This window comes from Volvox carteri (assembly GCF_000143455.1).
Source record: "Volvox carteri f. nagariensis unplaced genomic scaffold VOLCAscaffold_44, whole genome shotgun sequence".
Lineage (NCBI taxonomy): Eukaryota > Viridiplantae > Chlorophyta > Chlorophyceae > Chlamydomonadales > Volvocaceae > Volvox > Volvox carteri.
In genome coordinates, this window is record NW_003307587.1 from 636,874 (window position 1) to 653,186 (window position 16,313).

The window sequence follows — 16,313 nt, forward strand, 5'->3', positions numbered from 1 at the left end:
CCCGGGCACCACCACCACCTGCTCTCGAAGACCTTCAAGACCGTGTCAGCGGCCATCGGCTCACATCCGGGGCACATGGCCGTAACGCTCGAATTCCAGCGCTGTGACACAGGGCTGGGTCTGAGTAGGGGCAGTGCGGATGAAGCCAACAACGCAATCGGAACACCACTCGAGGCGGAACGATCTGGGAATGGGAAATAACTGCCATGATGACATACGTAATGATGTTTTTATAATCTTTATTATTATGCTGACAATGGTGATGGTCACGACGAAGATGATGATGTAATTTAGAAGAAAGCCGTCGTGAGGTTATCAGGCTGGTGCTGGTGTTGGAGTTGGTGTTGGTGGTGGGCAATCTGCCGGTTGTGTGAGGAGGAGCCGGGGCGAAGTGATGGCGGTTACAAATTCATTTATTTACGGACGGGCCACGACTTGAAAGACGGAAAGGAATTACCGGAGCTCTGGAAAGGGGCGCCGCTTTTAGCAGGTAACCATTTACTTTCGAAATTGGTTTCATCATTGTGTGTGCGTGTTTGTGTGTGAGAGCGAGAGCGCAAAAACCCTATTACCTGCTGCACCTGCGTCCCCCACTCCTTCAGCCAAGGAGTTGTTGTTGTGAACGCCCGGAAAGCACCACTCTGTAGTCTTTCTCCCTTTTAAGAGAGCATCATACCATCCCAGCCTAAACTTACAGCCGCGCCCACACCCGGGGACACAGCAGCGGCAGCAGCAACAGCCATGTCCGCCGTTTGCATCACCAGGTGCCGCGCTAGGGGTTTGCCGCCGAAGCGTTACCCGGACGGGGCCAGAACATTTAGGAGGTTAGAGACCTGTTATGAATCCCGAGATCACCATGATAAAACACAGCTCGCAGACACACCGGCCGGCACGACAGTGTTTTTCAGTTAGTTCAGCGCTACCGGCTGGGCTGGGCTGAGCATCTGTTTCTGCAAGGCGCTGAAGAGTGCCGGCAGGTCGATGGTTGAGCGGGGTCAGTGTAGAACAGCAGCCGCGCGCAAGTGGGGCGCGCCAATGGGCGACCTGCAGGACGGAGCAGGCCACCATTGCAGGCAAACGCCACGGAGGGAAGGGTGGTGATGCAAGGGGCGCCGGCAACAAGGCTGTCGTGGAGTTCCACTACGAGGCCTTGTGACGCATGTGCGTTGTTGGCGGTCTCCAATAGCGCCGATGGCAGCAGCGGAAACAGTGGAGAAACAGTATGGCCCATACTGTATGGGTCATGGGTGTATTGGTTGGGGCAGCACCGGTATTCCGGTCGATTCACTGTAACGTCAATTATGATGCGAAATGTATATACTGTTTCGGTTTACAGTCCTACGTGCGTTGCCGGCCGCGCTGATTAGACGGTGCAGCAAATCAGGGGCAGACCCAGATGGACCCGGCCTTGCTGCATGTTCTCGCGTCCTCTCGCGTGCACAATTGTGCACGCTCACGCTATCAAGGAAATGGCACGACCAGCGCGATAGAGTGCTAGAGCCACCGCGAGGCATCGGAACCTCTGTAACGGTACATGTAGCTTGTGACAAATCCTTACGCGGACCTCGACCAAAGGCCCATCGTGGCTACCCGTCCTCGGCGCGTCGTGATAAGTGTATGTTTACTACTCTTAACCAGGAATTTCGACAGGCACAGATTTAAAAAGCAAAGAGACCGGATTTGAGTTATGATTTTTTATTCATTAATTTCTAAATATCAAGAATTGGTTTGACCCATATAGGTACAACGCCCTCAAGTGCCTCTAGTGACAATGTGCACTGCGTGGAGGCGTGGAGCTCTGGATCGCGTTAAGGGGTATCATATATCAGTAACATAGTATTCCCCGTTCATAGAGCATCCTGTACCGTGCTCCGAAGCTTGACACACGTACGGCGACGGCGGTTTTCGAGTTGCTGCCTCCCTCGACCGGCGGCTTAAAAGTATTTGTAAGACTACATCGGTTTTCGTTGCTCTCTTAACGAGTCTGTCGTCTTACTGCCGGTTTGTGAGCACATGCCTACACAGTGTTGATATCATGGACAGACGGCAGCTTGCGCGCTCTCTTTTGCAATCATCGAACTTACGTGAGGATGTTCACGATGCGGCCGATTACTCGGGCGCGAGTGCGCAAGATGACACAAAGACATTACGTGTAGTATCCATATTTGTAATCCTTGCGACGGGGCTCCTCGGAGGCTTGCCGCCTTTATTCGTTAAGGTGCGACACGGCCACTTTCTTGTGCCAGTGTCAGTCGTCGGCCGCTGTCGGCTGTTCGACAGACGTGTGCAGATATCCCCAGTATCCGAAGGTGCATGCAGACATCATTTGCTATCCTCGGCATTATATCGCACCGCCTGTATACAATCAATGCGCCGCTGCCGCACGGTCGGTGCTATCCTTTCGCGACGGCCGCCGTTCCATCGTTTTCACGCATTCACCTTGTATAAATTTGCATTCGGTCATTGCGTAATGCGCACTAGCACTCTTGATCATGTCTCTAGCAAAACTCGCGGAGCCGTGCTAGAAATCGTTGACATCATATCGTTTCGCAGATGTTTCAAGACCCGGAGGGTATGCTTACTCGCCTGGTGCGCTCTTTCGCTGCGGGAGTCATTGCGGCTTTAGCACTGGTGCATATCATCCCAGGTACGTCTTGAGAATCCGTAAATTCTGTGTGGGTGATCAGCTTCCTTATGGTATCTTATCGGACACGTGAGCCTTAAAGTTGATGAACGAGTTTCACATGCCGCGGATGGCCGGGGCTCGCTGTTACAACGCCAGTTAATCGTGTTCCTTCAGCCTACTGATCCCCAACATTCCATCTCCCCTTTCCTCGCCTCCGATGCCGCCGTCTCAGCCAAACACACGGCCTTCTGTTGAGCGATGCGCTCTCACCCTAATGCCTGGGTTAGTGCCTACGATTCTAACCTAACCTTGTCTGCTCTTCTGCATGCATCCCCGTGCGCCCACTGTCCGTCTGTCTGTCTGTGCAGAGGCTGTGGAGGAAATGTCCGAGTTGGGGGGAGTGGAATATCCCCTTGGGGGCACCTGTGCTTTGGGCGGGGTCGCGCTCATGATACTGTTGGAGCACATGGCACACATCATGCATGATGGGGACGGAGGAGGACACGCCGTAGGCGGAGCTTCCAAAACAGGCAACAGCATCCCACACAAGCACAAATCCTCCAAGCTGATGTGCCCCGTGGCTGTGGATTCACCGCGGAACTCCCCCTCTCGTGCTCCAGCGGCTGTAGCTGAAGGCTGCCTGAAGCCGCAGACCAGCAATAGCGGCGATGAACTGCATATGGACGGTGGGGCCGTTGGCGGCAGCGGTGTCACACACGGTCACAGTCATGTGTGCGTGTCCCGGGGATCGGCCCCCAATTGGTTGGCGGCCGGCACTGTGGAGGCGATGGGCAGTTTACGGTTGAAGGTGGTGGCGTATCTGTTCGAGATCGGCTGCATTTTCCATAGGTGAGTGGTTGCTAGCCGCAGGGGCGCCTCCCGGTGCCATGGGAAGTGCATCCAACGTGTGTGTATGGGGGAGGCCGCGGAAGCAGTGGTCTTCGGAGCATTCTTCAAGACATATTAGGCTCGAAATAGCATGCATAGAAGGTATGGAAGGCTTTGGTGTATATCACCTGGAATGCACGAAGCTACATATGACCTTTCTCGTCAGCAGAATCTTTCGGGTGGGGGGGGGTACCCACATCCACAAGCTAACTTTGGCGCTACGGCTTAAGACCGCGCAAAAGCGACATCCGACAGCCGCTGTCCTTTCTGTTCCATGTATGTTAGGAAGGGCAGTGCGACAACTCTGGTTTGACATTGCGGATGACATCTCCTCCGCTCTTTCTCCTGCTGCCCTGTGGACAGCTTTATCATTGGCCTGTCCCTAGGAGTGAACCAAACCGACTTGAAGGAAGTTCGCTCGCTACTTATCGCGCTTGCTTTCCATCAATGGCTGGAGGTGAGGTGGGGCCGTGCATCAAAGAGACGGACGAAGCTGCAGAGTGTGGCTGGTGTGGAGTGTTTTGGGAGGGCCTCTGGTTGACAAAGTCCTGCTGTGTTTACATCGCTGAGTCAATAAGTGGAGCTTATAATACTCCATCAGAGGGCGCGAAATTTAAAAAAATAAATTTTTACTATGAAAGTTAATAATAAACAGTGCACATGCTAAAAACAGGGCCCCTCCGGGATCGAACCGGAGACCTGCTGATCTGCAGTCAGCTGCTCTACCACTGAGCTAGAAACCCTCAGGATGTCATTGAAGTAATAGTTTCCATTATAAAGGAAAAAGTCTGGAGGCCCCGCGACCACACTCGCAACGCACCGCAAGGTGTAAGACACACATACAGTAGTCACAGGCTGTGATTGTGGAATCACACAATGACAGTGACAGTGAGAATCCAGCTACAAATTAACATTTATTATTGATATTATTGCAGGAGAAGATGGTAATAGAATGTGATACGTGATATACTTACAAGAGACTATTATTAAGAAAGTAAGCGCGCAGCAATCCATCTGATAATAAAACGTTAGTTAATTTAATATAAAATGTTTGATGTGCCCCAATCACACCCTCTCCCCTACGTTGGCACAACCGAGTGTTTCATGCCATTTTGATGATGATTAGGACGAGTACGGTGCGTCTAGGTTCAGACGTCTGGCGCAATGATCAGACTTCACACAGTTCCCTGAATCATGCAACTCCTAACCACACCATGCATAACACACTCCGTAACCGTATCCGCGGGCAAGCTCGCCCGTGCCAATCCAAATACGGGTAGACCGAGGATGATTTTTTGGGCGGGGCCCCAGCGCGAAGCGCCCAGGGGGCCCCCGCCCTGTAGGTTTTCCCATGTCCGCGTGTAACGGACCAAACATAATATCTCGGCCGGCTAAAACGCGTTATTGGTAATATATATTGCATTCTCTATTGAACGTATCTCGCCTCTAGCCAACAAAAATCGTATGAGCACAAACAAGTTTGCCTGCCTCGATTGACCGAGGCCAAAGTCATATCAACGCCTCTCGGGCTAAATCTCATCTCAAAAGTTGCGCATATCTCATAATTATATTCTGAGATGATGGCGTATGAGAACTCGAAGACCCAGCTTGCGTTACCATTTGCCCGCACGGGCATTCCGACTTGCCACCAGCAGGCCGACAAATTTGCTTTCATTCCTCTATGAACTACGCAAGCTGCTCGTTTGTACAATTACTTTGGCCAATGCTTGGGGCCTCCGAAGACTTGCAGTGTGCCGCGATGAAGCTCGTGGCTGTGGGGTGGATTACTGAAGCCGCTGGCGCTTCGGGAATAGACATAAGACAGCGAGTGCCGAGGGCTTTGGGGAAGTGTGTCGAGCTAGGCTTTGAGGGGTGCGCCAAGGGCGCGTGAGCAGGCGCCCGAATGGGCAGGTCAATGCCTGATTGAGCGGCGCCGTAGGCAGCGCGTACGGTGCTACCGGCCTGTACGGCAGCAGGGGGCCCCGCCCTTTTCCTGGCTTCCTCGAAGCCAACACAGCTTCTCCCCCAACAACCCCTTTACCTCCTCTCCATCGGGACGATCGTCCAATTTCCTTTTATTATTATCTACTCTATTATCCAATGGTTTGAGAACAATAAATATGCATTGCTGTTGTATTCACTTCACGTTTCGCCCGTCAAACAAATTCCTCTTCACGGAATTTGAAACCGGTATCCGCGTCCGTTCTCACGCGCCACGTCACCTTGCGCGAGCAGGGAATCAGCCTGGCGAGCGTGGTAATCCGGGGCGGTTTCACAGCGCGGAAGGGCGCCCTAATGATTTTGACTTACTCGCTGACGTGCCCCGTGGGCATTGCAATCGGCATGGCAATTGCTGAAACGTACGATGGGGAGTCCACGAAGTCGCGCGGCATTCAGGGGGCCTTCAACGGCGTGTCTGGCGGCATGCTGCTTTACATTTCCTTGGTCCAGGTGGGTGCGCTACCTAGGGTGTGTGGATCTGAGAGACAGAGACACACATGCTTCTCGAGGCTCTTTTAGTATTTCCCAGTATGCTCACGATTTACAGTATGCTCACGATACATGTTTTTTCTAAAACTATATGTTACCTCTTTTCCTTCCATTTTTATTGTATTCGTTCCAAACTTAAATCCTTGCAGTTGGTGGCGGAGGACATGGGCAAGCTAGTACCCGGGCGCGACAGCACTATGGGTCGAATACGCTGCTATGCGGCCCTGTGTGGTGGTGCCGCCTCTATGTGCCTGTTGGCGGTGTGGGCCTGATGAAATGTGTGTTGTAAGTTACGCTGAGTACGGAGTCTCTGTTTTGGATTTGCTATGGATCCACGTCGGAATCTGCACCTGAATCCAAATCAAGAATCTGGATCCAAGACTTTTAAAAACGTTGAAAATGTGCGGGGCTCCGTGTGAGTCTGGGGATCCAAAGTTGTGGATCCGACGCATATTTGGCTCTAAACCTGGGTACCGTTGTTGTTCCAGACGCTGTATCGTGTGATCCTCCTCGTGTGTGTCATCCTCCCCCTCTTGTAGTCATGGGGGGTGGCCGACATTTTTGGCGTCATTTTTGCGTCGAGGGCGGGTTTTCTCTCTGGATGCGGCAGGTGGTTTTTAATCGGATTTTGGATCGGGTCGGGTTTTGAATCAATCGGTTTTTTAGTTCTGCGCGTCTCATTTTAGATCCGGGAAAAATGCGGTTATGCCTGGTTACGCCTGAGGCAGTTCCCACGGTCCGGACTCCGGACTAACTAACACTAACTCTACCCGTATTTGGACTTTTCCCGTCTGAATCTCTTCATGGTTTCTTAGAGTGTCATTTTAAAAGGCCTGGAGTCCTGGCCTTGTCTTGGTGTGTCTTGATGCGTTCTGACTTGCGGCGTGCGGCTTTGGCCACATGCGCTGCACGTCTCTCTTGTTTGTACGATGAACGCTTGTACTGCCGGCCCGGTTAGGTGGTTGGCATCTGGTTGGATTGGCAGTTATTGAGGACTTGCAACGTGGCGAAGCGGGACATCTGGGGTTACACCTTGGGTGGGAGAAAGTCGTTTGAAAAATGTGTGATTCCCGGATGTGGGGCCGCGGAGTACGGTGGGGATCAGAGCCGCTTCGGGAGCCATCTCCATCTCCATCGCCTAAAAGTGTTGAACTTGGGGTTGGCATAGAGGCAGCGGCAGTGTTAGCGGCAGTGTTAGCAGATAATAGAGTTGTTATAGCAGGCAGGGGGGCGGCAACAAAGCATGTGGATTCGGTTGAGAATGGAGAAGAGACGTGAGGGCGTTGCACTCGTATCAGCATCTTGCAGCATGTAGTGAGTGCTCAACAAGCAGATATCGCGCAGCGGAGAGAGAACGCCACCACGTTCTCCGTTTAGAGAGAGGTGAGTGGTGGCGGCGGGGGTTTGTTTTTATAACTGCACGCACACTGCTGCGGCACACCAGGGGGGAAAGGGGTTTACCTCGACACGAGGCCGCGAGGTTTTTACTAGTATTACAAAGCGGCAAGTGATTTCACACGGATTTTGGCCGCGATGGCGGGTGCGGGTGCATATTGCTTTCCCCAGGCGCCGGGCACATCTGTACTAGGCTGTTACATATAATATTAGCAACGTACGCACAGGTCTTTGTCTGTAGCACGTTCACAAGACCTCTTCGGTACTTGCGGCATCTTGTTGCTGAAGGTATCGGCTCTTCTTGGGATCTGATAGGAGTAGGGTGATGGTGATGTTGTTTTTAGAGGCGGGTGGGAGTAGGGGAATAGTTTTCGTTGCAGTATGTTTCCCCGCCAGGGCGCGGTTACAATATTTTTTCATGTGCTGATCAAACTACATGACATGCACGATTGTTACGTACAATGTTCGTAAACGCATGGTTTCATGCTTGTATGATGCGCGGGAGTGCGCTCGGTGTTTGAAAGAATTGCGTATCGTTTTTTCACCACGAGCGACGGTGGTTTGCGACGCATTTTCTTTGTCATGAAAGAATGTATAAAATAAGGCATGAATGTAAGGTGGTCATATATTCATGAAATATGCTTTGGGGAATGCAAATCCTTTCCTGGATTCGCTTCCTGGTGGGATCTTTTTCAAACTTTAAAAACTTTGACCCTGGCGGAACGCGTCCGCACTTCGGGGGATTGTAAGAAGATGCGTATCGTTATCTAATCTAAACCTATCTGTCGGGCTTTTTGCGCAGCGGCCTTGTAACTTTTCAGAAAGTCAGGCGTGCCAGGGCGTGCGTGCTATACTTGAAGGAGGGCAGGCGTTGCGAAGGGTAGCCAGAACCAGCCAGCTGTTGTTGCTGAATGATGGACTTTTACTACGGAGGTTCCAACGCAAAAAGGATTTTCCCATGTTTAAATGCAAACTCCGTTGACTTTTCCGGTTTGTTCTGAGTTCTGCAGCTTGGCCCCAATTAGTGTTTCTCGCTTCGCGCAGCTTCTGGTCCCATGGCCCGAAGTCTTAGGGACGTTGACGATGCGAAACCAAGGACGCGATCCGTCTAATACTAAACTCAAACACCCTGACACACATCCAAATGCCGTGAGATTACTCAAAAGTTATCTTGACAAGAGGATCCATCTGAATTCAAACGCGGGCCGCACGCATGTTTTCGGACAGATGAAGGTCATTCCAAACCCCGTCGACAGGTATAGCGATGGATTACATATATTTAGTGAACCATAACCATTCCTCCTAGCAGTCGCATCTCATCCCATATCGCAGCTTCCGCCTTACAACCATAACCTGTTGGCATTAAAATCATCGTCTGGCGTCTTCTGCCACTTTCAAACTGTTGTGTCCTTCGTTCGAGCAAGGTGTTTCACTCGCACCGCGCTCCTAGGCGAAGGCACACACACGGACACGGACACACAAGGGCCCGACCAGTTGGAATCTTCGCAAACCAATAATGTCGCCGATTACCTGCCCACTTCCCGCCAAAACACAAACTTAAAAATAAAGAGTCTGCTAGGACGGTCGGTCCTCTGCAAGGCAGTAGCTAGGGCAGATGTAAGAAACGCCAGTCAATAGCGCAGAAACACGAGCATCCAGCGGTCTTCATTAAAATTTGCTGAAGGAAACCAGCAATAGTAATAAACGGATAGGACTTCCCCGTCATACTTGTCGCACATTACGCGTGCAGATGTAAGAAACAAGAGCAGATAGTATCAGAAACATACAACACAAAACAACCATTTCGTGGTGCGCCAAGGGTGTCCGAGTCCGTATCGAAGGCCCCCACACTCGTCACTGACTGTACCTGCCTGCGTCCCAATTTCCAGGTAAAAGCAAACCATCAACCGTCAATTGTCAACTGTCCAACTGAAAACTTTGATGAGGGCGGTCATATGTGCCGTGAATAATACGATTAAAACGCCGCGTGCCTTATCTCCCACAGATATGCCAGTCCACAGTACAGAACCGACGTGAAGGCCAACGTAAACTCGCCAGAGCACGTTGACAGACGGCTCCACGGGGTTGATCGAAAGCAACGTTTCAGATTCCGCTGTGTAATTTTAGTACTAAAATTACACAGCGCAATAAAGAGGGCGCTTCAGAATTAGGAAATCATACAGAAATAAGTCGTTCGTAAGGTCATCGGCCGAGGCAACCAAACCATCGAATTGTCCAAATAGCCAACCAGAAAAACAGTAAAAAGAAAGCCCTGCTGGGGAAGCAAATTACAAACCAACGAGGTTGCAGGTCGAGGTTACCGCGCGAGACGTGGATACAGCACAATAGAAACAAGTAGACTCATAACGATGTTGATCAGGTAAATTGCAGATAATTCAAAATGATAGGAAAAGCCGCAAATAGGAGGTTAACTGAGGTAGGTCGAGGATCGGATGCTGGCGGGAGAGCTTTGCGCCCTCACATCACGCAGACTCCCGAAACTCAACTCGCAGCGCCATCTGCAAGTAGCCCCAAGCGCCACCTCTGCTATTCTCCTCTCCTCTTCGCGGATTGTGCTAATTAACTATTTAAAACGCATCAACCATGTGGCGTCCACAATACCAGCTCACGATTACGGACAGCACGGGTACGGCATTCCTCGCTAGATGTTGTACCCCAGGAGACGCCATTTAACCGCTCCCTTGCTAGTCTTGCCTTTATCGTGTTCCTCGTGCTAACATTTCTCGCCTATAGCGTACATTACAAGACCTGCATTATTCCTTTCCCAACATGTCTCAAAACATTTCTATTGAGCAAATTAAGCAGCTTTTGGATGATGACCTCAAGCCCATCAAAGACGAGTTGGCGGACCTCTCCACGAAGGTGGATGACCTCTCCACGAAGGTGGACAAGACGATGACCAAGGTTGACATCCTTGTCGCGAAACAGCAGAACTCTACAGCAACACGGAGCGACCGTCTGCAGGTGGTACCTCGATCGGACGGTTCCATGCCAACGGTGGACTTTCCGGAATCAATCCTGCAGCTCCTGGTTGCGGACAACGAATCTCTGCCTGACGGTCAGCGGAACACCTGGAACAGGAGCAAGTCCAAGGTGCTGCTGCGGCAGTATGAGGATGCAAATGAGAGTGAGAGCGATACCGATGACAATGAGCAATCATCAAAGTCGCGGGCACAGAGGCTCAAGCTCGCCCGACTCCTGGGCATCACAAATGCCCAGCTCAACTTCGCGCAGATGACACTGTAGGCGCCTGCATCACCTTGCTGGAGCAATTAAACCGGTGTTTTTCAACACCACCAGACTGCTGGAATTGTGTTGTTCGCTGACAGCCAGACCCTTTTGCCAGGCAAATGAGCATCCCGCCTCCCATTTCAATGGCTTCAGATCCCAACGCAGCCAACACAAAAGCGAACTTGCTACGATGTGTGTCAACACATGCGAGGGGGAAAGGGGGACATGCGGCGGGGCGGATTGGTTAGGAGGGCGGGTTTCAGGGCATGACGGGGCCCCCCCACAACCTAGCTGACACATTCGGTCGAACAACATCATGGCCGCATTCCGGGGACTGCAAAACGAGGGGGGAATAGGAAAACACGGCGGGGTGGATTGGTAAGGAGGGTGGGTTTCAGGGCATGACGGGACCCGCCCATAACCTAGCTGACACATTCAGTCGAACATCATCATGGCCGCAGTCCAGGGACTGCAAAATGAGGGGGGAATAGGGAAAACGCGGCGGGGTGGGTTGGTTAGGAAGGCGGTTTTTAGGGCATGACAGGGCCCCCCGCAATCTAGCCGACACATTCGGTCGAACGTCACCATGGCTGCAGTCCGGGGACAGCAAAACGAGGGGGGAAGGGGGAAAACACGGCGGGGCGGGTTGGTTAGGAGGGCGGGTTTCAGGGCATGACAAGGCCCCCGCAACCTAGCCAACACATTCCGTCGAACATCACCATGGCCACAGTCCGGGGACTGCAAAACGAGGGGGGAATAGGGAAAACACGGCGGAGCAGATTGGTTAGGTTACAAGTTACAAGTGCCGCACGAGTGCGGGGGGTGTCCGTCAAAGCCGGGAGGCCATGGACTATATGTAATGAAAGTTGATCACACCGTACGACCGACGGCGGTTTGGGTCCTGCCAACTAGACCCCTCCTCATCCAGTCACCCAACATCCGTAGAGACAGTTCAGCCACCACCACCATCTCAGCATGCGAAACTTAGTCCATCAACTAGACCTCATCTCCACACCTCAGCAGCGTTAGTAAACCTAGACCTCCCGAACAATGTCGGGGGTCTGACCAGGAATCGAACCCGAAACCTTCAGATACACGAAAGCGCCACCAGACCAGACCGGTTAGGAGGGCGGGTTTCAGGGCATGAGGGGGCACCCCTAAAACCTAGCAGACACGTTCACTCAAACATCATCATGGCCGCAGTCCGGGGACTGCAAAACGAGGGGGGAAGGGGGAAAACACTGTGGTTAGGAGGGCGGGTTGGTTAGGAGGGCGGGTTTTAGGGTATGACGGGGCCGCCCCGCAACCCAGCCGACACATTCGGTTGAACATCACCATGGCCGCAGTCCGGGGACTGCAAAACGAGGGGGGAATAGGGAAAACACGGCGGAGCAGATTGGTTAGGAGGGCGGGTTTCAGGGCATGACGGGGCCCCCCCCCACAACCTAGCCGACACATTCGATCGAACGTCACCATGGCCGCAGTCCGGGGACTGCAAAACGAGGGGGGAAGGGGGAAAACACTGTGCGGGGCGGGTTGGTTAGGAGGGCGGGTTTTAGGGAATGACGGGGGCCCCCCGCAACCCAGCCGACACATTCGGTTGAACATCACCATGGCCGCAGTCCGGGGACTGCAAAACGAGGGGGGAATAGGGAAAACACGGCGGGGCGGATTGGTTAGGAGGGCGGGTTTCAGGGCATGACGGGGGCCCCCCCCACAACCAGCCGACACATTCGATCGAACGTCACCATGGCCGCAGTCCGGGGACTGCAAAAGGAGGGGGGAATAGGGAAAATGCAGCGGGGCCGATTGGTTAGGAGGGCGGGTTTCAGGGCATGACGGGGCCCCCCCATAACCTAGCTGACACATTCAGTCGAACATCATCATGGCCGCAGTCCAGGGACTGCAAAATGAGGGGGGAATGGGGAAAACACGGCGGGGTGGGTTGGTTAGGAGGGCGGGTTTCAGGGCATGAGGGGGCCCCCCTAAAACCTAGCCGACACGTTCGCTCAAACATCATCATGGCCGCAGTCCGGGGACTGCAAAACGAGGGGGGAAGGGGGAAAACACGGCGGGGCGGGTTGGTTAGGAGGGCGGGTTTCAGGGCATGACGGGGCCCCCCGCAACCTAGCCGACACATTCCGTCGAACATCACCATGGCCACAGTCCGGGGACTGCAAAAGGAGGGGGGAATAGGGAAAATGCAGCGGGGCCGATTGGTTAGGAGGGCGGGTTTCAGGGCATGACGGGGCCCCCCCATAACCTAGCTGACACATTCAGTCGAACATCATCATGGCCGCAGTCCAGGGACTGCAAAATGAGGGGGGAATAAGGAAAACACGGCGGGGTGGGTTGGTTAGGAGGGCGGGTTTCAGGGCATGAGGGGGCACCCCTAAAACCTAGCAGACACGTTCGCTCAAACATCATCATGGCCGCAGTCCGGGGACTGCAAAACGAGGGGGGAAGGGGGAAAACACTGTGGGGCGGGTTGGTGAGGAGGGCGGGTTTCATGGAATGACGGGGCCCCCCTGCAACCTAGCCGACACATTCGGTCGAACGTCACCATGGCCGCAGTCCGGGGACTGCAAAACGAGGGGGGAAGGGGGAAAACGCGGCGGGGCGGGTTGGTTAGGAGGGCGGGTTTCAGGGCATGACGGGGGCCCCCCGCAACCTAGCCGACACATTCGTCGAACGTCACCATGGCCGCAGTCCGGGGACTGCAAAACGAGGGGGGAAGGGGGAAAACACGGCGGGGTGGATTGGTTAGGAGGGCGGGTTTCAGGGCATGACGGGGGCCCCCCGCAACCTAGCCGACACATTCGATCGAACGTCACCATGGCCGCAGTCCGGGGACTGCAAAACGAGGGGGGAAGGGGGAAAACATGGCGGGGTAGATTGGTTAGGAGGGCGGGTTTCAGGGCATGACAAGGCCCCCGCAACCTAGCCAACACATTCGGTCGAACGTCATCATGGCCGCAGTCCGGGGACTGCAAAACGAGGGGGGAAGGGGGAAAACGCGGCGGGGCGGGTTGGTTAGGAGGGCGGGTTTCAGGGCATGACGGGGCCCCCCGCAACCTAGCCGACACATTCGATCGAACGTCACCATGGCCGCAGTCCGGTGACAGCAAAACAAGGGGGGAAGGGGGAAAACACGGCGGGGCGGGTTGGTTAGGAGGGCGGGTTTAAGGGCATGACGGGGGGCCCCCGCAACCTAGCCGACACATTCGATCGAACATCACCATGGCCGCAGTCCGGGGACTGCAAAACAAGGGGGGAAGGGGGAAAACACGGCGGGGCGGGTTGGTTAGGAGGGCGGGTTTCAGGGCATGACGGGGGCCCCCCGCAACCTAGCCGACACATTCGATCGAACGTCACCATGGCCGCAGTCCGGGGACTGCAAAACGAGGGGGGAAGGGGGAAAACATGGCGGGGTAGATTGGTTAGGAGGGCGGTTTTCAGGGCATGACAAGGCCCCCGCAACCTAGCCAACACATTCAGTAAAACATCACCATGGCCACAGTCCGGGGACTGCAAAACGAGGGGGGAATAGGGAAAACACGGCGGAGCAGGTTGGTTAGGAGGGCGGGTTTCAGGGCATGAGGGGGCCCCCCAAAACCTAGCCGACACATTCGATCGAACGTCACCATGGCCGCAGTCCGGGGATTGCAAAACAAGGGGGGAAGGGGGAAAACACGGCGGGGCGGGTTGGTTAGGAGGGCGGGTTTCAGGGCATGACGGGGGCCCCCCGCAACCTAGCCGACACATTCGATCGAACGTCAACATGGCCGCAGTCCGGGGACTGCAAAACAAGGGGGGAAGGGGGAAAACACGGCGGGGCGGGTTGGTTAGGAGGGCGGGTTTCAGGGCATGACGGGGGCCCCCCCGCAACCTAGCCGACACATTCGATTGAACGTCACCATGGCCCCAGTCCGGGGACTGCAAAACAAGGGGGGAAGGGGGAAAACACGGCGGGGCGGGTTGGTTAGGAGGGCGGGTTTCAGGGCATGACGGGGGCCCCCCGCAACCTAGCCGACACATTCGTCGAACGTCACCATGGCCGCAGTCCGGGGACTGCAAAACGAGGGGGGAAGGGGGAAAACACGGCGGGGCGGGTTGGTTAGGAGGGCGGGTTTCAGGGCATGACGGGGGCCCCCCGCAACCTAGCCGACACATTCGGTTGAACATCACCATGGCCGCAGTCCGGGGACTGCAAAACAAGGGGGGAAGGGGGAAAACACGGCGGGGCGGGTTGGTTAGGAGGGCGGGTTTCATGGCATGACGGGGGCCCCCCGCAACCTAGCCGACACATTCGTCGAACGTCACCATGGCCGCAGTCCGGGGACTGCAAAACGAGGGGGGAAGGGGGAAAACACGGCGGGGCGGGTTGGTTAGGAGGGCGGGTTTCAGGGCATGACGGGGGCCCCCCGCAACCCAGCCGACACATTCGGTCGAACGTCATCATGGCCGCAGTCCGGGGACTGCAAAACGAGGGGGGAAGGGGGAAAACGCGGCGGGGCGGGTTGGTTAGGAGGGCGGGTTTCAGGGCATGACGGGGGCCCCCCGCAACCTAGCCGACACATTCGGTCGAACGTCATCATGGCCGCAGTCCGGGGACTGCAAAACGAGGGGGGAAGGCGGAAAACGCGGCGGGGCGGGTTGGTTAGGAGGGCGGTTTTCAGGGCATGACGGGGGCCCCCCGCAACCTAGCCGACACATTTGGTTGAGCATCACCATGGCCGCAGTCCGGGGACTGCAAAACGAGGGGGGAAGGGGGAAAACGCGGCGGGGCGGATTGGTTAGGAGGGCGGGTTTCAGGGCATGACGGGGGCCGATCTTTGATCTGCTGCTGGCCTTTTAGTATGTATGTATGTATGTATATATGTAAACACACTCTCTACACTCTGTACATCGGGCAGTGCAGGTTTGGGTCATTCTGCAGGGCGCAGCAGCAGCACTATCAGCTGCTGGATACACAGATTGGACATGTGGATTGAAACCATCTAGCGATTAAGGCGAAGCGCGGCAATGACGTCTTCATTCTTTTTATCTTATCTTACAAAATAAGACCAGAACGTGTCATTGATACGAACCCAAGGAATGATAAGGTATGATAAGGCTGACTCAGAATCAACTTCAGCTGCTGCACAGCAAAACAACACACCATAAAACTGCGGCAGTGATAGATAAAGGAATTTTATGTACAACGCGGCTTCAGGCCTGACAGAGAGACAGGCACGCACATGTACCTACATACATACATGCCTACATACATACATACACCCACATAAACCAGCAGCAACAATTGTCCGTTGTCACTCAAAAAAGCAATCCAGCAAAAAAACAATAATATATATGCCGCACATTCAGGCAAGACGTCTCTTCACTTCTGCCCTCAATTGCGATTTTCTCTCTTTCTCTCCCCTTCTCCCCATCTCCCAGCGATAGAAATTTATGCCTACCGGAACCGTACCCGGTGTAACCGGAACCGGAAGAAGCCTTTCATCATCAAAGTTCTCCTTTAGGGGAAGAAGAACGGCAAAAGCCGCCTGGTTTACTGTGGGCCCTCCTCCACTCCATAAATCCATGTAATCACAAGTCTAGCGCCCCCCCCCCATTCCCCCGGCAACAGGGAACAGCATTCGCCGCCCACAGCAGCCCCCTC

The 16,313-nt window shown here is 54.3% G+C and overlaps 4 protein-coding genes across 4 annotated transcripts in view; 3 read left to right on the top strand and 1 right to left on the bottom strand.

The window, feature by feature from the left end:
* Window positions 1-2,553: 2,553 nt before the first annotated feature.
* Window positions 2,554-6,690, top strand: VOLCADRAFT_106471 (uncharacterized protein; the record flags this gene model as incomplete). The annotated part of the gene is made up of 5 exons (XM_002954569.1): window positions 2,554-2,647; window positions 2,995-3,475; window positions 3,878-3,971; window positions 5,750-5,965; window positions 6,544-6,690. The coding sequence occupies 5 exons, from the start codon at window positions 2,554-2,556 to the stop codon at window positions 6,688-6,690; spliced, it is 1,032 nt and encodes a 343-aa protein (XP_002954615.1).
* A 3,499-nt stretch (window positions 6,691-10,189) lies between these two features.
* On the top strand, window positions 10,190-10,666 carry VOLCADRAFT_95491 (uncharacterized protein; the record flags this gene model as incomplete). Its single annotated transcript, XM_002954570.1, has 1 exon — window positions 10,190-10,666. The coding sequence occupies one exon, from the start codon at window positions 10,190-10,192 to the stop codon at window positions 10,664-10,666; it is 477 nt and encodes a 158-aa protein (XP_002954616.1).
* Window positions 10,667-14,477: 3,811 nt separating this feature from the next.
* VOLCADRAFT_37856 (uncharacterized protein) lies at window positions 14,478-14,827 on the bottom strand (the record flags this gene model as incomplete). The annotated part of the gene is made up of 2 exons (XM_002954635.1): window positions 14,478-14,540; window positions 14,597-14,827. Coding segments are annotated over 2 exons (294 nt in total), but the record flags the coding sequence as incomplete, so codon positions are not given.
* Window positions 14,828-15,696: 869 nt separating this feature from the next.
* Window positions 15,697-16,313, top strand: part of VOLCADRAFT_106472 (uncharacterized protein) — a gene marked incomplete at its 3' end in the record, with an annotated part of 4,409 nt that continues 3,792 nt past the window's right edge. The window contains exon 1 of the mRNA XM_002954571.1: window positions 15,697-16,124. Within this exon, the coding sequence (XP_002954617.1) occupies window positions 16,103-16,124 (22 nt within the window). The 5' untranslated portion in view covers window positions 15,697-16,102. The remainder of the gene's footprint in view (window positions 16,125-16,313) is intronic.